Source organism: Trifolium pratense, linkage group LG2 (genome assembly GCF_020283565.1).
Source record: "Trifolium pratense cultivar HEN17-A07 linkage group LG2, ARS_RC_1.1, whole genome shotgun sequence".
NCBI lineage: Eukaryota > Viridiplantae > Streptophyta > Magnoliopsida > Fabales > Fabaceae > Trifolium > Trifolium pratense.
Window position 1 is genome coordinate 45,805,060 of NC_060060.1, and position 21,650 is coordinate 45,826,709.

The 21,650-nt window shown below is 31.3% G+C and overlaps 1 protein-coding gene, 2 long non-coding RNA genes and 1 pseudogene across 3 annotated transcripts; all 4 read right to left on the reverse strand.

Annotated features, from left to right (window-relative positions):
- Nucleotides 1-4,134: 4,134 nt before the first annotated feature.
- On the reverse strand, nt 4,135-5,582 carry LOC123904797 (putative F-box protein At5g62660). The gene has a single exon (XM_045954413.1). It carries the CDS (start codon nt 5,449-5,451, stop codon nt 4,135-4,137), a length of 1,317 nt encoding a protein of 438 aa, XP_045810369.1. The 5' UTR covers nt 5,452-5,582.
- Nucleotides 5,583-8,114: 2,532 nt separating this feature from the next.
- LOC123904798 lies at nt 8,115-11,357 on the reverse strand (annotated as a pseudogene).
- Nucleotides 11,358-16,150: 4,793 nt separating this feature from the next.
- LOC123909474 lies at nt 16,151-16,762 on the reverse strand. The gene is made up of 2 exons (XR_006809930.1): nt 16,615-16,762; nt 16,151-16,463 (listed from the first exon to the last, which is right to left on the reverse strand). It is a non-coding gene; the product is annotated as an uncharacterized LOC123909474 (long non-coding RNA).
- A 4,021-nt stretch (nt 16,763-20,783) lies between these two features.
- On the reverse strand, nt 20,784-21,284 carry LOC123909674. The gene is made up of 2 exons (XR_006809986.1): nt 21,152-21,284; nt 20,784-20,997 (listed from the first exon to the last, which is right to left on the reverse strand). It is a non-coding gene; the product is annotated as an uncharacterized LOC123909674 (long non-coding RNA).
- Between the last annotated feature and the right edge of the window lie 366 nt (nt 21,285-21,650).

The window sequence follows — 21,650 nt, forward strand, 5'->3', positions numbered from 1 at the left end:
TTTTTATTTGATTTTAATTTTTTACCTCATGCTTAAGTATAACCCAAAATACCAAAAAAATATTATTCTTTTGTGTTAATCTCAAATATGTAAAATATGTTGTAATTCTACTTTTTTTTATATGTAGGATTGTGGGGAATTTATGACTTTTACTTATATAATTATTATGAATCAAATATTTAGATGAAATTCTTAAAATTAATTACTTTTATTATAATTTAAGTATATAAATAATATATATTATTAGTTTAAAACCATCTGATCGATCCGAAAACCTTAAACCAATAAATATTTGTGCATTTGTGGTTAAAATTGTGCCCGGGCTTAATACCATTTCTGGCTCCGCCACTGGTTGGTCGGTACTTGACTTATCGTCTAGACACTACCTGTGCAATCCTACCTAGGAACCTCCTAGATATGAGACTCCGTCCCAATTCCCTCTGACAACACGTATTGTGTTGCTGTCAACTTTATAACGATCAAAGATGAAGACACCCTCCTAAGAAACTAATACCTAGCCAACACTTACTAAGTTCACAATTTGGAGTTTCTTACAAGCTTCCTCCAAGTACAATACTCAACTCATTACCTCCAGGTTTCTGAGTGAGGACATAGTGACCATCTCACAACCCGAGTTACACCAACTCTCCTAGAGAGTGGCTCAAAGACACGAAACCCTAAAGACTACATCTTTGATGAACAATGGCTTCGGAGCGAAAATACCATTTAGGGGGCGTTTGTTTCAAGGTTGTTAATTTTACTCACAGGAATCATATTCCCAGGAAATAATAATGGGAACTTTATTCCCAGGTATTTTAGAAAAAACATGTTTGGTTCATATTAACTACATTCCTAGGAATTATTGATAAAAGTGGGTAAAAGAGAAGTTATTGGAAGTTATTTAAAATGTATTCCCATTTTCATGGGAACTTTTCTTTCCCACCCATTTCCTTGTGAATAAAATCATGGGAATAAGAGAAGTTATTGGAAGTTATTTTATTCCAAGGAAACTTCATATCCAGGAATAATTTAATGTCAACCTTGTAACAAACATGGGTATATTTATTCCAACCCATATATTCCCAGGAATATTATTCCTAACCTTGAAACAAACACCCCCTTAATGGCTGTCATCAGCACCCTTTGTTTTTTTTTCATCTTAGAGGGGTGGTTTTAGATTATTTTTTGGCCTAGAATCACCCCCTCTACACCCTTTTCATCTTCTTTTCATATAAATAAGTGATTTTTCACATATATCGTTTTTTGTTTTTATTTTTTCGTGTGGTCGTCGTCTAAGTGCGGCGTTGTGTTGATCGTCGTCTTGTGCGACGTTATTTGATTTCCCGTATTGTTGCGATGTCTGCTTATTCCTATTGAAAGATCAACTTCAGTCAATTGCAGATTCACTTAATGATTTGTGCATCAACGTTTCAGATCCGAAAGATTGGATATTCTGACGACTTTAGTTTTATCATATTATTTGTTGTAGGCAATTTGCGGATGTATGCTATTAATTTGGATGTTGTGAATTTGTTTGCAGATTTATCCTTTTACGTTTTTAGCGATGTTGAACTTGTAATTGTATTTGATGTATTTGTCGATTTGAATGAATGAATATCATTTTATTTTTTCAAAAAAAAAAACTTTTAATTTAAAATATAAAATAGATAAAGAAATATTCATAATTATTAAATGATTTTTTAATTTTGCATATAATTGATAATAGCTATGACATGAGTAATTAACCAGCAACTTTTTATTATATGCCAGGTAAAATCCAAAAAAACTATAACCATAAATTCCTATGCTGGATACAAAAAAGAAAAATACTTAAAAACTTATTCCAGCCATTAAAATATGGTTTTCCTTAAAAATTGCTCTAGGGGTTGCCTCCACTGCATTTTCAGTTCAGTGCAATCTCATCCATCTATTTTCATTTGCACAAAAAATTTTAATTATTAAACAAACAATCAAAGGCACAAATTCCACTGGACATTGCCCATTACGGGAGAAAATCCATCCCCATCATATGCATGTCCTCCTTTAAAACTCAAAACTCATGTCTTCAATTATCCATGTGCTTAAATCCAGCAAGACTAGTTTACCATCTTATGTTTTAAAGAATATATCACCATTCTTTCCCATTCCAATAACACGCTAAATGTTGGACAATGGTCCAACAACGAATAGTTTTTTTTTTTTTTTTTATGTATTCAACAACGAATAGTTTAGTCCATGATAATTCAGAAACTATTAAGTCAAAATTATCATAATGTATCTAATAGTTTATGAAGAACTAATAGTTTAATATTGGCTTAATTGCATATTTGGTCTCTTATATTTATTTTATATTTTAATGGAAAATGCTAAACAGTGCCTCCGAGGCACTAGAGGCACTAGTTAAGCATATTAATATGGAAGTTTTGCCTCGAAACTTGTGCATTTAACACATTAAAAACATAAAAAGTCGATTTTTGAGCATTAGCTTTATATTTTATTTTCCTTTTTTAGTATGCTTAACAAGTGCCCTGAGACTCTGGGAGCACTGTTTCGCATACTAATATGGAAGTTTTGTCTCGAAACTTGTGCATTTAACACATTAAAAGCATAAAAAACTCATTTTTTTAGCATTAATTTTATCTTTTATTTTTCTTTTCTAGTATGCAAAACAAGTGCCCCGGGGACACTGTTTAGCATGATCCTATTTTAATTTGGCCCCTTATGCTTAAAACGTTTCAAGTTAGTCATTTTGGTCGATTTTTTGTTTAAATCGCCTATGTGGCTAATGGATTTGCGTACGCAAACAACTTAGGAGGGTACTATGTGAAAGTTTTAAAAGAAATAACTCAAAATTTAACAAAAAGTTAGAAAAAATTAACTCAAAATTTAACAAAAAGGACGAACTTATATTGAAATCAATAACATAAAGGACCAATTTAAAACTTTTTAAATATAAGTGACCAAATTAAAACCTAAAATAAAGATAAAAGACTAAATATGCAATTAAACCTTTAATATTAAAGCATCCCAGAAGGATTGTTAAAATAATGAGAGTATAGTTATAGTTCCCAAAGAACTATGGAAGAAAAAAAAGAAAATCTTAATAGTGAAGCATCCTTAAAGGATTAGTAGAAGAATGAATTTTGTCATTGTTTTAAACATTTAGAACATACTTCTTGGAGAATTAGAAAGTTAATATCGCATATCTCTTAAGGATTGCACATAGAATGAATTACTCTGAACATTATGAATATTGTTGATATAGTTCTTGAAGAACTACTAATTTAATGTCAAGTATTCTAGAAGGATCGGAAAATTGTGATTTTCGATAATCGTTGTTGATAAGACATATTTGATTTTAGTATAAATTGGATGTTGGACCAAAGAAAATTAGAAGAATTTTTTTCTCTCTAGAATATGCTCCTAAAGTAGCAAAATTAAAATATAATCTCAGCTTATTTTCCACTTGAATATGTTCCTGGAATAGCTAAATTAAAATATTAAGCATTCTTGTAGAATTGCAAAAGTAAATTTTTTCTTTGACCAACTATTGCGATCAAGAAACAAACTGAATTTGTTGCATAAATTAGATGAATTTGTTTCATAATTCTCTCACTATCATTTGCCGCAACCCGCAAGGGAGTGATATTACAATCATTCTATAGAACCTACGCAGAGTAAAAGAATCTCTTTAAATAATCAGAGAAACAAATCTCTTCTTCATCGGTAAATAATTCTTCCAAATAATACTTCTGATATTTTCATAAAAGGGCGTAGGGTACTTTTGTATTTACAGGCTAAACTTTTAATACAAGAAAATATAATATACGAACCAAAGGGGTAGCGAAGAATGATCTATTAATTTTGGGATATCCATGTTATTTACATTAGACTACCATGTTCTCAATATACAAGCTAGTTCTACATAAAGTTAGAGACAATTAAAAAAAAGACCAGAAATATTCATAATTATCAAATGGTTGCTTATTTAATTTTTAAAATAATTATTTGATATATATAAGCAATAACATGGATGATTGACAACTAATATTTTATTACATACAAAGTAAAATCTTACAATCATTTTACCCAAAAAAAAAACACCTACAATAATAGATGAAAAAAAAATAATATTTAAAGATTTATTCCAGCCATTAAAATATTGTTTTCCTTAAAAATTGCTATATCATATGCATGTCCTCCTTTAAAACCCATGTCTTCAATTATCCCTGTACTTAAATCCAACAAGACTAGTTTACCATCTTTTGTTTTAAAGAATATATCACCATTCTTTCCCATTCCAACAACACGCTGAATGTTGAGCAATGGTCCAACAACGAATAATTTAGTCCATGATTCATTTACGCCAAGTTCACCCAAAATCGATATGTGAAAATAAGTCGTATACCATAAAATCGAAGCAATTGACCCATTAAGCATCGCCAAAAATTTTCTCAGCCAAAGATCGGGGTCTGTGTCGGATATGTCTAAGGGAATGGCTGTTGTAAAAAACATTTCATTTCTTAAGTCAAATGAAACCAATAAGTCTTCACGATCAGACCACCAATGACATACTCCTTCCGTGTACAACCGCTTATATGACCAACTATCATCCCAACAATTAGGCATATCAAAATCAAGTTTCTTCCAAGAGTTACATCTTAAGCTATAAATCTCCCACACAGGTTCACAAGATATTTCATTCCATGGCACATCTTCTCGTCGCACACCAAGCTGTTGAAGAAGTTGAAGACAACGAGGACTCTGCCATAAAGGTGCAAATGCTGTGAACGTAATAATCTTAATGTCGTCTCTTATATGATCATAACCAAACCCATGACAAAACACTTGGAACTCCCGATAAGGTGATACAGACTCAACAGGACTGGAAGGAATGAACTTAAATTCATGAGTAGTTGGTTTCCAAAGTACAATTGTGTTTCGTAATTTAAGGCAAACTGTCCCAGTAATAGTATCACAATAAATAAAATAATAGCTGTTTTCAACTTGAAAAGGACATGGAAAGTCTAATTTTACTCTATTCTCATACCTCTTACCAGAAAGCGAATAGAAAGAGAAATTTTCGGTATAATCATCATATCTTATAACCTCATATACGAGTAAAGATGTATCAATGTAATGAGAGTGACAATGAGATATGAAATTAGTGCGGAACTTGCTCATGAAATGTGGGTTTTCAAATAAGAGAGCCCATGTTTGGCATACGCATCCAAAACGTTTCAAAGATTTTAAAGGAAGTTTTGACAGTACAGAGAATGCAAGGTCATTGGGTATGTGATTCCTAACCTTTTCACTTCTCAATGAATTTTGGTTGCAATTGTTACCAAAATCAAGAGATTGCTTATGTTCTCTTGGTGACATCTCGCTTCCGTGAGAGTTCGATCCGCCGCCTTGAGAATCACCTCCAGAAATGTTGTCGGAGTCTATCATCGTTGAATTTCCGACGGTTCACCTGAAGATTGGAGTTGGATTGTGATAATTTGATAAAAATTAATTTTGAATTTGAGAATTGGTTTTTGGTGATAGAGAGTCAGGTTCTGCGTGAAAATGAATTCGGCGTATTGTGATCAGAACGGATTGGAGATTTGTTTCTACGGATGCGTTCATTTGTAACCCTTGAATTTAATTATGAGCATTTAATTCAAATATTTTATTTTATATTTTATAGTAAAATAGTAAAATAAAATAAAACGAGTAATAGAGGATACTTAATTCAGAAGTAATTGTATTTTTTATAATATATTTATTGTCTAAATTAAAATTATGATAGTTTTTTTTTTTCTTTTCTATTCTATTCATAACATTTTGAACTCAAGACTCAGAAGCTCTGGTGCGAAGAAGTCAAAAGTGTTAAATACAAATGGTATAAAAGTATGTTGATTGTCAATCAACATACTTTCTCATTTTTGGCCAATTTACTTAAAGCAGCTTTGAGAGCTAATAGAGATACTTGAATTTCTTAATTAAGAGTATTTAATTCAAACATTTTATAGTAAAACAAAACGAGTAATAGAGACACTTAATTCAAATGAAATGCAATTGAGAAACTTAATTCATAAGTAATTGTATTTTTTATAGTATATTTATTGTCTATCTAAATTAAAGTTATAATTATAATAGTTTTTTTTTTTCATAAATGCAGTTTTTTTTTTTTTTTTGAAAGTAAACACAATTCATTAGTATATTTATTGTCTATCTAAATTAAAGTTATAATTATAATAGTTTTTTTTTTTTCATAAATGCAGTTTACACCTAAGTAATAGAGGATACAATAATTAAGAGTATTTAATTCAAATATTTTATAATTAAGAGTATTTAATTATAATATATTGATTGTCAAAATTAAAATTATAAATATGATAGATTTTTTTTGCTATTCATAACTTTTTGAACTCAAGACTCAGAGGTTTTGATGCGAGGAAGTCAAAAGTGTCAAATACAAATAGTATGAAAGTATATTGATTGTCAAAACATACTTTCTCATGTTTGGACATTTTACTTAAAACAACTTCGACAGCATCATGTTCAACAGTAAAAATCTAATCCACACATATGCATGCATGTTTCAATTGCTCATCTCATTTATTTGACTTAACGTTAATATCTCTCCCTTTATTCCTATTAAATTATTTTAAAAATGGTACTTATTGACCGAATGTATTACTTGACTTATTTCATTCATTTCACATAATCTCCTTTTCCTAGACCACATACATGATGATGCTGATTTCCTTTCAAGCCAGTTTTATTACAAATACGTTTTGTTTTTGATAGGCATTCAATTCCAATAAATTTGTATATCTCTCTCTTTACTGTATGTTTAGAAGGTGTGCGCGTGAACCTTAGTCTAGGATACAATTCTTGTCTCTTTTATTTCATCAGGTTTTCTCAACCTTGTGAGGGAATTGTCAATATACTTATACCATTATTTACTGTATGTCCAAGTCCAGCCACTTTCTCTGAGTCATATAACTCTACCAAGAAATTTTAATTAGTATTTCAACTCGCACAACCGAGGGACTACCAAGCATTCCAATCTCTTTATTTTATTGGTACCATTAAGTGTCAAGTCATTCTTCTCACGAGTGATGCGAAAAACTTAAGGACTTTTGTGTTAGCGTAGAAAAGCGGTCAAGGTATGGGTTTTTTCCCCATACACTCATACTACATAAAGAAGTGTGAAGTTAATATGTTGCTTGTACGCGCTCGGGGATAAATAAATATGGATTTTCTCAATATGTAATTTAAATGAAATAATTTTGTCATTGTACAGTTATTATTTATAAGCCTAAATAATTATTATTCTTTAGAAAAATAAAGGAATGAAGTTTTTTAGTAATTTTTTTTATTAAAAATATGGGATGTTACAATCCATCACGGAGTTTATTTCCCACATGTAGGCCAAAAAACTTTAGTCTTCCGAATATTCAAAACAAGGCCTAATCTTGGCTCTATCTCCCGAATGATATATATCAAGTGCTTTAGCCACCTCCCATGAATCCCCTACAACAGTCCCATCATCGAGATACCAAGCATGGAGAAGAAACTTGCAATTGTCTCTGATCTTTTGAATAAGAGGGTGTAACACAAAAGAAAAAAGGAGTGGTCCCAACATATCGCCTTGTTGCAATCCAGTGGTTGACATGATATGTCCGTCCCGAAGTTACAACCTTGCTGATTGGCCATAAAGAAACTCCACTTATAGAGATATAGATGGACATCTCACTCTCAACTCATGCAGTAGTGCCAACCTGTCTACCATGTTTAAAGCATTTGAGAAATCTACTCTGAGCATAGCCAAAGAACCATCTCTATGTCGCTGACTCAACAATCTATTAGCACTATGCAAAATGGCTTATGCACCTCCTGATATCCCAATCCCAAACTGGAAGTCATTGAGATATTTAACCAGATTTTTACCGACACCTTTCATAGCGACCTTGGACACTAGCCGCCTCCAAATAGTGCCGACTGCAATAGGGCGTATTCCCCCATCAGACTTTAATAATGGTGTCAAGGATGCAAAAGCAACAAACTCTGTCAAACTCATTGGACATATTTGTTGAGGACAAACATATTAATTTTAATTATGATTATCTTGTTATCACTTCACATGAAATTCTATCTAGCATCATCGATGTTGTAGTTTCAGATTCATCAAACCTCCCAATAGACATGCCATCCATTTTCAATCAGTATAGAAGGTAAATCTTGAACATTAGGCAATTGAAGTGATACAAAAGCGCTGCTATCGTCATGTGGTTCTATCTGAAATTGCAACGTATATTTCAAGTCCCACAACACGTCAACCATTGTTGGCCTATCGCAACCATAATCCTGCAAGCATTTTTCCACGGTCTCACTAAATATTCTAAGTGAGTTTTGATTAATTTGTCTCGTGATGGATGGATCAATGATCTCTTCAAGTATTCCTTTGTTTTTGCAAAGCAATCCCCACTCAGCCAAATTGACTTGCTCACTTGGACAAGTCAGTTTGATGGCTGGTCTAGCACACAACACTTCAAGTAGAAACACCCCAAAAGAATAAACATCAGATTTTTCTGTAAGATGTTGTGTTCTAAAGTAATCAGGATCAAGATACCCAAAAGTTCCTTTAACACATGTGCTGACATAAGAATCTTGATCAAGAGGACCTGTCCTTGAAAGACCAAAATCAGCAACTTTAGCTACAAGATTCTCATCAAGCAATATGTTAGTCGATTTCACATCACGGTGAATTATTCCACCAGCTACTCCTTTGTGGGAAGGTAATGAAGACCTCTAGCAGCACCAATACAAATCTCAAGCCTTTGCTTCCAAGTCAAATAAGGCAAATTCGTATCGTACAAATTCTCTCTGAGTGTTCCCTTTTCCATGTACTCATAAACAAGTATCATCTCATGCCTTTCATCACAATACCCTATTAAAGAAACAAGATGTATGTGACGAATCTTGGACAAAATCATTACCTCAGTTTGAAATTCCGGAAATCCTTGACCAAACCCTGTCACACATCTTTTTACTGCTACACTCATTCCATTCTTGAGAACTCCCTTATAAACATTTCGAGAACCAGCAATTCCAATTATCCTCTTCACATCAAAATTCTCTGTTGCAAATTGAAGCTCAATCAAGGAGATTTTCAGGCCAAGGTTTATGTTAGGTAAAGGTGGGCCTTGAGTTTTTTTTCCATATGGTAATCTGATCTGCTATGAGAAAACCCTCTTGCAGTAGTTGGAATTGGAATCTTCAAAATATTGGAATTCTCAACAGGTTTTTGTTTCCCGATTTTACTAACCCAAAGAAACAAAACCACCACAATAGAAACCAAAACTAAACCTCCAACGACCGAACCCACCACCACAGGACTACTAATCTTCTTCGAATTGGAATCTGAATCATCTAAGGGAATCAAACCCGACGATTCAATAACTTTCATTAGTTCTAGCCCGTTTAAAAACGCATTCGGTTTAGCAGATGTTATATTAGGTACCACGCTAACCCTCAATAGTCCAGAGCTATCTGAACGAACCACAACATCATAATAATAAGGAGAAGATACATCTGCGTCTTTATTTACGGTTGAAATAACAAGGTTGTCATAAATGTAGAGAAATAAGTTTGTAATTAAACTCTGTTGATTAAAAATGTCACAAAAGTGAAGCCTAAGGAAATGATCTGTGTTCTTCTCCAAAGGAACACTCTAACTTATACTTAAACCGTTAGAACCGTTAAGAGTCTCTTTGGCAGTTTGATAAACAACATCTGGAGCAGTATATTGATTTGAATATGGACCATCAGATTCATCATCTGCTTTGCGTTTAATTGTACCTCCAAAATAGGTACCATTCTTAGCGTTTTGTGGATCAGTTATATAACTGTCATCTGGTAACCATTCTCTCGATAAGTTATCGATATCTCTATCAACAGAATTGCCACCAACATTAAGACGGTGTTTGATTTCCAAAGCACGTGACAGTAAACCTTGATTGAGATGTAGTTCAAATATTTACTTTGGAGAGTGTGAGTGTAATGGAGCATGGGGGTTGAGAGTGAAGTCTATGTGTTGTAACAATTTTCACATAGTGTTTATTCTCTAGTTGTCGGTTTAGACAACGCCCATGGTTTTTTCTCCGGTTTTGGAGTTTCCACGTTATATTCTTGTGTTGTTGATTGCGTTCTTTTATTTTCACTACGTCGGTTTTTCCCAACAACTGGTATCAGAACTCTTGGTTTGATTTAGGAGGATGGAGGAGTTCCGCTGTGAAGTTTAGGTTAGAGAAAATTGATGTTTGGCTTGTAGAAAATCAAGTCAAGGATGTGTTGATGCAATCACGGTTACACAAGGTCAGCCTGAAGAGGCGGTGGTAATAATACTCGATATCAGTCTGGAGAAAAGATTTTGTACTACGTTTATTTTAGTTTCTTTTAGGGTAAGGTCTAGCTAGTCCGAGAAAAGATTCTCTCAATTTTATTTTCCTCAATTTCCTCAACTTCTTAAATCTCTACCTTTTAATTCACTTATTCCTCCTTTTCTTTTCTCTCTCCTCACACATCAATGGCTAAGATACTACTATTTCTCTCAAGTAATTGAGAGAATCCATTCTGGTCTAGTCCCATGTGCATATTGTTTTCTAGTTTTATTTATATTATTATGAGCTATATGTATACAATGAGAGTGTTTAAATGTATCAACTCAATTGAAAGTCTACTCACACCTTGTTGTCTAGATGCTCTTAACTTATAAAAATATATATTAATAATGATAAGAGTAGATAGGTAAAATAAACACATATTTTAAACAAATTTAATTCAACAAGTTTTTGTTAAAGATTTCTATAATAAAGGATGGATGGAGGGAGTAAAAATTACTCATTATTTAAGTTGGTAAGCTATAGCCACAATGATTGAACATAAATTATCACAACCTTTATTTTATTTATTTTTATTTTATCACAAAATTTATTTAAATATCATAAATTATCAGAAATACACATCCTCATCCATACAATTTGTCGAAGAGCTATTACAATGTTGTAATTGTGGAGATTTGGTTGCCGTGAAACAAAATCTTATTTCAAGTAAATAATAATATTTTCCAATCTTCTCACATCGTATTTGTGGCATGAACATAGTGTGGTCCTTTACAGCTTGAACAACTTCATCTTTAGTTGCAGATTTTTTACGAAGTAGACCTGTTTTTTGAAGAAGCTTTTTTCCATCAATATCCTTGTAGAGTTTCAATGTCACTTCAAAGTATTCAACATTATCGAACAATGGGAATGAACATGTTCCATGTGTGTACCATTCTTTTTGCCAGAAGTTATTGTTGTCATCTAATTTGTGACTTCTTAATGATGGCCAAGCAGTTGTAAGTTGTCCTTTTAATTTAAGCACCTAGTTAAATTAAAAAAAAATATGCAAATTAAATAACAATTTATATATAATTGTTAAAATAATAATAATAAATAATAATATTAATAATATTTTATTTTAGTTGTTAGTATAAGATATATAATAATTACACATGAATAAAAAATGAATGTTTATGGGGGAATCGAACACGGAATATGCATGATATAAACTTAATGACATACCATTAGAAATGATGATACAAACTTAATGGCATGTAATATAACTTACTTCGAGCCAATTTGTCTTAATTTCGTTCTTTGGGTCACAATCTTTTAATTCACTATTTATGTTGTTAGGCCACAATCCATGTATTGTCAAGGAAAATGGCACTGGGTTGGCACAATTAATAGTAGGAAGCTTGCAATATATTGGTGGCCATGTTAAAGCCAATTTAAAGTGATCAAATGTAGGTACAGGAGGTGGTGGTGGATGGTGCGGTGCTGGTGGTGGGTGTCGTGGTTTTATTCGTGGAGGCTTATTTCTTCCCATAGGTTCTTCTAAAAGTGGTGAATCAAATTGATAATATAAGGGCGAGGGTGGGAGGAATGTTATTGGTGATTGTGGAAGCTGAGAGTTAGCTGCCACCCCACCAACAACCTGAAATAAAATATAAATTAGAGTCAGTGATATTATTGAACTCATGATGGTCATGATCATTAAGAATATTATTCTTTCAAGTTGTGATTTTTTGGTATCCCTACTATATCCTTTTATAGCCAGGTCTTGTTTCAATTTTAGCTTGTTTCTTTATGACCATCGATCATGGTGGGATGAGGAAATATTTGATGATGAATGTTTTGAAAAAATTCTTTTTGACTAAAATCTATTGAATATTGTATATGTTACAACATTGAATTTTAGAAAGAAAAAAAAAATTTCCTCTTACTTTTTCTCTTAAAATCACTAGTTTTTCTTTCTTGTTGTTGGAAAAAAATATTCTCATTTATATTTATATCATAAATTAGAACTTTGATTTTGAAAAGTGTTTTCAAAAATTATATTTTTAAATATAGATTTTTTTTGGAATTTATCTTTTTTTTCTTTTAAAATATTTTATACTTAAAAATGTATTAATTTTGTTTGAAAAAAACAAAGGATTTAAAATGTTTTTTATTATATTGAGAAAACGCTCTGACAATCAACATGTTTTTATAACATTTCTATTAGACACTTTTGGCTTCGTAACACCAAAGGATGTGGATCTCATAAAAAGATTTCAAAGGATTGTGCATAATCATATTTGTAAAACCAAAAGTGGTAATGACAATTACTCTGAAATATTGATGATGACAATGTATAAGAAACCAATTAAAGAAACTAATGTACATTCAAGTGTGCAGAACCTCAAAGAAATATGGTACTTTTGTATAGTAGAAATATCCATCTGATGAACATACTAAACACGCTTTGAAAACATACTCTGAAGGTCTAGTCAACTCTAACGTCCAACAAGTTCTGATGATACATGTGTTCTGAAGCAAAGAGAGTCAACAAAATTCAAGACTTTGAACAAGACATTCAAGAAGAATTAAGAGAGTCGTCTGCTATGAAGAACGAGCTCTGAAGACCGTTAAGTAGAAGACCATCTTTGAAGCTGAAGTGGATTTCTGAAGTACGTAAAAGTGTCAAGTACTATACTTCCCTGCAGAGCCTGCGCCCGAGACTAACACAGTTTTCCTATTGCTTTGGAATGTCAGCATTTGTGACCTACTACAAAGCGTTTTGTCCTTTCTGTATTAAATGCACTTAAGCATGCTCACAGTCATCTATGTTGCTTAGAGTGGAATCCCAAGAAAGCTTCAACGGATCTTTTCTTGTACGACAAAGGGTTATTTTATCAAGAAATTGATCTAATCAAATAGAGAAAGACTCACGTTCTTATTAGGTTTTCAACAGATCTATCCAAGCTAACAACGATCTTCGTTAAAGACTCTATTCAACTTGCCTATTTATATGAAACCTTGAGCAATTTTAATGACTATAAGAGTTGCAAGGATAAAGATAACAAGAAAAAAGAGCCTAAAAACTATGTGTAATATCTTGTCGGAAACACATAGATGGTTTGTTTACAAAACATGTATTTTAGAAAATAGAAATAGTTTCAATTTGCGCGTATTTAAAAGCATACCACTCTGAAAGAGTCTTCAAAGTAAGCAACCAAAATCAATCTCTGTAAATCTGATTGGAAGAAGTCCTTAGCTTGTAAGGCAAAGAAGTCTCTCAGCAATACCTCGAGTAAGGAAGTCTCATGATCAATAATATCTTGAGCAAGGGAAGTTTCTTTGACGGTCAAGTAGTACCTTGAGCAAGAAAGTCTTGAGATCAGTAATCTTCACTTGATATCTCATCGAAACACTCTCTTCCTATTCTCTTCATAAATTGAATCCTCAACACACCTACTCTTCCTTTTCTTCAGTGATTGTATTCACTCTTCAAATCACTCTTCATTCTCTTCATAGATTGCAACACTCAGGTTGAATCTTAAAACTCCAAATCGTTGAATCCTTCCTAATTCGTTCCAAAAACTCTTACGAGCAAAAATCGATGAATTCTAAATAATTGAATTTGTTGAACTCATAATGAACCCTTTCTTCTTACTCACTCTCTCACAAACAGATTTCTTCTTCTTACTTACTCATAAACTCGAGAACATTTTTCTCGGAAAGATTTCGACAATTTTTTCCACAAAACATTCCGAATATATTTTTCTATATTATCTTAGGATCATAGATTTCATGGTAAAAATATATTCCAAATTCTAATCTTTTTATTATGAAAAATTATTTTGAATATTATTTCAAATAAACAAGGTGTAACATTTGAGTAATGAAAACGATTAAAGAAACTAATGTACATTCAAGTGTGCAGGACCTCAAAGAAATATGGTACTTTTGTATAGTAGATATATGTATCTGATGAACATACTGAACAAGTTTTGAAAATATACTCTGAAGGTCTAGTCAACTCTAACGTCCAACAAGTTCTGATGATAAATGTGTTATGAAGCAAAGATGGTCAACAAAATCCAACACTTTGAACAAGACATTCAAGAAGAATTAAGAGAGTCGTCTGCTATGAAGAACGAGCTCTGAAGACTGTTAAGTAGAAGACCATCTCTGACGCTGAAGTGGATTTCTGAAGTACGTAAAAGTGTCGAGTACTATACTTCCCTTCATAGTCTGCGCCCAGGACTGACACAGTTTACCTATTGCTTTGGAATGTCAACATTTGTGACCTACTACAAAGCGTTTTGTCCTTTCTGTATTAAATGCACTTAAGCATGCTCATGGTCATCAATGTTGTTTAGAGTGGAATCCCAAGAAAACTTCAACGGATCTTTTCTTGTACGACAAAGGATTATTTTACCAAGAAATTGATCTAATCAAATAGAGAAAGAACTCCATTGTTCTTATTAGGTTTTCAACATATCTATCCAAGCTGACAACGATCTTCGTCAAAGACTCTATTCAACTTGCTTATTTATATGGAACCTTGAGCTATTTTAAAGACTATAAGGGTTGCAACGATCAAGATAACAAGCTAAACACATTTTAAATCAAAGAGCCTAAAAACTATGTGTAATATCTTGTCGGAAAGATTTAGATGGTTTGTTTACAAAATATGTATTTTAGAAAATCGAAGTAGTTTCAATTTGCGCTTATTTAAAACCATACCACTCTAAAAGAGTCTTCAAAGTAAGCAAACAAAATCAATCTCTGTAAATCTGATTGTAAGAAATCCTTAACTTGTAAGGCAAAGAAGTCTCTCAACAATACCTCGAGCAAGGAAATCTCATGATCAATAATATCTTGAGCAAGAGAAGTTTCTTGGACGGTCAGGTAGTACCTTGAGCAAGAAAGTCTTGAGATTAGTAATCTTCACATGATATCTCATTGAAACACTCTTCCTATTCTCTTCATAAATTGAATCCTCAACACACCTACTCTTCCTTTTCTTCAGTGATTGTAACGTTCACTCTTCGAACCACTCTTCATAGATTGCAACACTCGGGTTGAATCATAAAACTTCAAATCGTTGAATCCTTCCTAAATCGTTCCAAAAACTCTTTCGAGCTCAAATCGATGAATTCCAAATCATTGAACTTGTTGAACTCAAAATGAACCCTTTCTTCTTACTCACTCTCTCACGAACAGATTTCTTCTTCTTACGTACTTACTCATAAACTCGAGAACATTTATCTCGAGAATATTTCGACGATTTTTTCCCCAAAACATTCTGAATATATTTTTCTATATTATCTAGGATCATAGATTTTTCCCCATTAATTTTGATCGATTTCAATAACATATCCAACAATTTTAGATTTTTGTAAAATTTAACATAAATGATTTATACGATATGAACATTCAATCTAACGGTGGATTTTGTAAAATATGTATTCGTTAAAGTGTTATTGAGCGGTGTTACATTACTCAAATGTTACACAGGTGTAATTTGATCCCTCCCCATATATATATATAATAGATACAAGAAGTACCCAAAACCAATATCATGTACAACATATATAAAAGAGTAATAAAAGGATAACTAGCAAATTCTCGGCCGGCACGTTAACATTTGTTGGGAGAGGTCAACCCCTTAAATGGATCTCAGTTACTTCGAGGAGATTAGTCTTTACAGTAGCGCACGGAGAATACATTTAGTTTTAAATAAAAAAAGGATAACTAGCAAAATATTGAAAGCGAAAAAAACATGAGCAAAAAGAGTAGCTAGTGGAAATAAAGAAACAATCTCTACATTGTAAGGCTTCATAAACAGTCTCTACAGTCTATTGTATGCCTTCAAATTATTCTTACAAACAAAATTTACAATTAAAAAAATTACAGAATTTTATTATTTGAATTTTCACGATCAAGTATAAATAAAAAAAAACACACACACACATTTATATATTTTTTTCTAAAAATTGTGGCAACGTGCACCGTCTCTTTCCTCTCCATCGCCCGCGGTACATGGACGAGGTCGTTTTTTGACAAGGAGTACTCTTTCATTCAGACCCTTTTCATCTGAAATTACACAAAAATACAAAATATTAATATAATCAAACTTAATTATATATAAAACATTCTCTCCAATAACCAAAAAAAATAAAACATTCTCTCCATAATCTTATATTTAAATGAAATAAAAAAAAATTTGACAGGCAAGTTTACTTACATGTATGAGGTTTAGATGCATCAGCTGCAATGTTTCTTGCTAATGCCATGGATGAAAAACTCAACATACAAAAAAAAAGAAATACCAAAATAAGGGAACACTTCTTTGAAGCCATTATTCTTCGTTGCTTAGTATATTTCACAATGAACTCAATACATGCTAATTTATTTATATGATCCAAATTGGTTACTGCTTTCCTTTTCAAGCATTTTTTTTAGTTTAATTGAATTGCCACTTGTAATTTAATTTCTTGCAACCGCGTAGACTATGTCAAAATTGCACGGTGACATATAATACAATGTCCTCCTTCCAAACATTATTATAAGCACAAAAAAAACTATTTTTTAATTCATTAAAAAATTGATGTACTATGTTTCATAATATAAATCAGATACATCAGTTTTTCAATTAACCTAAAATATAATTTTTTTTGTTTATAATTAATAGCGATCAGAGAGAGTATTGTCATCAATATACTGTAGTAATTTCTAAATACTATCTCGTCCTTGATAGAAATTGCTTTTTAAATTTATTGAAAAATTAATATATTTATTCTATAATATCAATTTGATACATTAATTTTTGAATGAATCTAAATAATTTATATAAAAAACCCGGAGAAAGAAATAGATAAAGGAAGTAGAATGAGAATTTTTAATTCATATTTTCATTGACTGAGAATTCAGCATTATTCCACGAAGTTTCATTTCATTGGCCTTTTTCCAATCACAGGGAAGGAATGCTATATGGCAATTACAGGGAAATTCATAATCATTACACTATCAACAAAGCCTATTACTTATAACATCCTATTAAAAAATACATCTCCGACTATTTTGAGGTCCCGGTCAAATATTAACAATAAAGTCTATTAAAAATATAATTTTTTCTCTACCAAAAAAAAATACAACCTTTTCTTAAATTACAATAACATCCTATCAAAAAAAAAAAATATCAATAACATACGAAATAGTTATCTTATAACTAACATAAAAAATATCATGTTATAATCAATAACATGAACGTGACTCAAGGGCTGTTGGTATTTTTTAGACTTAATTACATTTTTTATCTCATGTATTTATTTTAGGTTTTAATTTGGTATTTTACGTTTAAAAAATTTTAAATTAGTTTTAAGTTTATTTTATGTTTCAATTTGATCCCTTACAATTAAATATCATATTTTGACATTTATTCTACAAATTCAATTTTTTTTTTAACAATCATTCTTCAAATATTAGATGTTTTAAAATGTAACTATTTTAGATTTTTAAACAATTTTTATATAAATGATTTTTAAACCATTATTTTAAATGATTTTAGATTTAAATATCTTTGATTTTTTTGTTTATTACTTATTGCTTTTTATTTTTTAATAAAATTTATTGTTTTGGTAACTTGTGCATTTCATCATACCATATCATCAATTGTGATTCTGGTACGCGATTCTTTCACCGTCAATCTCAAAAGCAATTTCGTCACCAACTTTTCTCAAATCCGAGTCCGTCACCGGTGAGTTATAGTTCTCTTCCTTGTTCTAAAACCTTATTCGTTATATAATTAACACCAAAAAAGTTCACACCAAATATCTCTGATAAATTTATTTTAAAATTTAGTTATAAAAAATATATGATTTATTTAATTTAATAGACACGAAAGCATGCACGCACGCACGCACGCACACTTAGTGCACACACATACAGACACCGAACAAAAAAATTGGTGCCCAAATTTTTGTTGTACACCATCTGAAACTATGGAGTTTTGGTCGCCATAAAACACAATTTTACTTTAAGTAAATATTCTTGTTGGCCTATCTTCTCACATTCGATTCGAGGATTGAACTTTGTTATGTCATGTATGGCTGGAACAACATCATTTTTAGGTGCAGATGGTTTACCAAGCAGTTGTGTGTTCTTAAGCAAATCTTGTACTTTCAAATTCAGGTAAAGCTTTAAGGTAATAGAAAAATATAGAATAGTGCTCCACAATTCCCTTTCATGTTCCCAAAATTTCTTGTTTTCTTGAGCAGTTAATGAAGGCCAAAAATGATTAAGTTGGTTTTCTGAAGTATCAAGGATCTGATTAAATAAAAAAATGTAAAAATTCAATTTCTATATCAATAATAATAATAATAATAACAAAAGCTATAATCAAACTTCTTCCCACTGTCCCTTTGTGACAACCCTTGTTTTATCACAATCAATTAGATCAGAGTTTCTGCCGCTAGGCCACAACCCGTGGATGGTCAGGTATGCTGGGTTGGGACATACTTTGACCTTGCAATAAACTAGAGGCCATGTTAAAACCAAGAGGGTTCAGGAGAGTGTTCGAGAGGAGCGAATGCACAGGGCCCCATAATATTATGGGCACCAATTTTTTTCAACTTAGTGTGTATTTATGTGCGTGCGTACATGTGCGTGCGTCCGTGTGTTAAAATAAATAAATTAAATAATTATTAAATTAAATTTTAAAATAAACTTAGATTCTTATAATCTTGGTAGTTAAATCTATTTAAAGAATGATAAGTTATCAGAGAAATTTTAACTATTAAAAGTATAATCTTTAACTTTTCTTTCATATTATATATTTTTATATGACTTATAAATTTACAAATGAGGCACCAAAATTATAAACTGCATATGGCATCCAAAATTTCAGGGATGGCCTCGATTAAAACATGTTTGAAATGATCATACATACAGAGGTACATATGGAGCTGGTTGTGGGATATTTGGAGGCCCTTTTCTTCCATTAGTTTCTACAAGCTGATCTCCCATAGTGAGTGTCGTTAGTGCAACAAAGAACAATAAAGAAAGAACAATGAATTTAGAGCCCATGTTTGAATTAAGTTTTTGGATTACTCGTAAATATTGTGAGTGTTTGTGCTTAGACACGAATCAAATGGATCTATTTATAATAAGTCAAGTAGTGTATAAATGAGTCAAGTCGTGTAAAGAGTCAAGTAGCTAGTGTATGTAAATTAATTTTTTACTGAATTGTTTTTATAAATTGGTTCTATGGAAAAGTTTATTTTATAATTCTATGTTTATTAGTTTTATCTCAAAAAAGGGAATTCAAATAGAACCACAGCTAGCCCGGCTAAAACTATAAAATAGAAATTTTTATTAAGGGAATTAAACAAAAACAACATTATCAATGGCATAGCTGTGTAGTATAGTAAATTAATTTTTACAGAATTGTTTTTATAAAATTAGGTTCATTTAAAATATGGAAAAGTTGATTTTATAATTCTGTGATCAATTTTATCTCAAAAGGGAATTCAAATAGAACCACATCTCTGGATTTCGTAATTGAGAACATTTTCATAAGGAAGTGTATTCATTTTTACTTTCTTTTTTTGGGAAAAAGAAAAGATATTATTTTCTCTTTGTAATTCTATTTTACTACTCCATAACAAATATAAGTGATGACAGTTAATTATACGTTGTTTTTAGTATTAATTTAGGTAGTTTTAATAGTAATTGAAACCCAAAAGCAAGCAAATATCTGGAAAATTGAAGTTACTTGGCCCAAAAGCAAGAAAAGCGGAAAAAACAACAATTTTAGATTTCGACGTTTTTTTCCCCCAAAACATTCTGAATATATTTTTCTATATTATCTAGGATCATAGATTTTTCCCCATTAATTTTGATCGATTTCAATAACATATCCAACAATTTTAGATTTTTATAAAACTTAACATAAATGATCTATACGATATGAACATTCAATCTAACGGTGGATTTTGTAAAATATGTATTCGTTAAAGTGTTATTGAGCGGTGTAACATTACTCAAATGTTACACAGCTGTAATTTGATCCCTCCCCATATATATATATATACAAGAAGTACCCAAAACCAATATCATGTTCAACATAAAAGAGTAATAAAAGGATAACTAGCAAATTCCCGGCCGGTACGTATGGAGAAACATTTGTTGGGAGAGGTCAGCCCCTTAAATGGATCTCAGTTACTTCTAGAAGATTAGTCTCTGCGGTAGCGCACAGAGAATACATTTAGTTTTAAATAAAAAAAGGATAACTAGCAAAATATTGAAAGCAAAAAAAACATGAGCAAAAAGAGTAGCTAGTGGAAATAAAGAAACAATCTCTACATTGTAAGGCTTCATAAATAGTCTCTACAGTCTACATTGTATGCCTTCAAATTATTCTTACAAACAAAATTTACAATTAAAAAAATTACAGAATTTTATTATTTGAATTTTCACGATCAAGTATAAATAATAAAAAAAAAAACATTTATATATTTTTTCTAAAAATTGTGGCAACGTGCACCGTCTCTTTCCTCTCCATCGCCCGCGGTACTTGGACGAGGTCGTTTTTTGACAAGGAGTACTCTTTCATTCAGACCCTTTTCATCTGAAATTACACAAAAATACAAAATATTAATATAATCAAACTTAATTATATATAAAACATTCTCTCCAATAACCAAAAAAAAAATAAAACATTCTCTCCATAATCTTATATTTAAATGAAATAAAAAAAAAAATTGACAGGCAAGTTTACTTACATGTATGAGGTTTAGATGCATCAGCTGCAATGTTTCTTGCTAATGCCATGGATGAAAAACTCAACATACAAAAAAAAAAGAAATACCAAAATAAGGGAACACTTCTTTGAAGCCATTATTCTTCGTTGCTTAGGGTCTGTTTGGTAAAAATAAGCTATAAGCTAGCTGATAGCTGATAAGCTAGCTGATAGCTGAAAAGCTAGCTTATAGCTGAAAGCTGAAAAGCTAGCTTATTGAAATCAAAGTGTTTGGTAAAATTAGCTTTTAAAGTGGTTATTAAATATAAAATTACATAATTGATAGTGGGTAGTTTATTTTTTAGAGTGGGTAGTTATTAAATTAAAGGGTAAAAATGGAATAAAGTGTAAAAAGCTATAAGCTATAAGCTCAAATGCTACTTGAAATAGCATCTGAAAAAAAGCTATAAGCTAGTACAAAAAGCTTGTTACCAAACACCTCTAATTTTTTGAAACAAGCTTATAAGCTCATATAATAAGCT

Bases quoted from the DNA above. Each gene is read 5' to 3' on its own strand.
- LOC123904797 (XM_045954413.1), bottom strand. From the start codon at position 5,451: ATGATAGACTCCGACAACATTTCTGGAGGTGATTCTCAAGGCGGCGGA.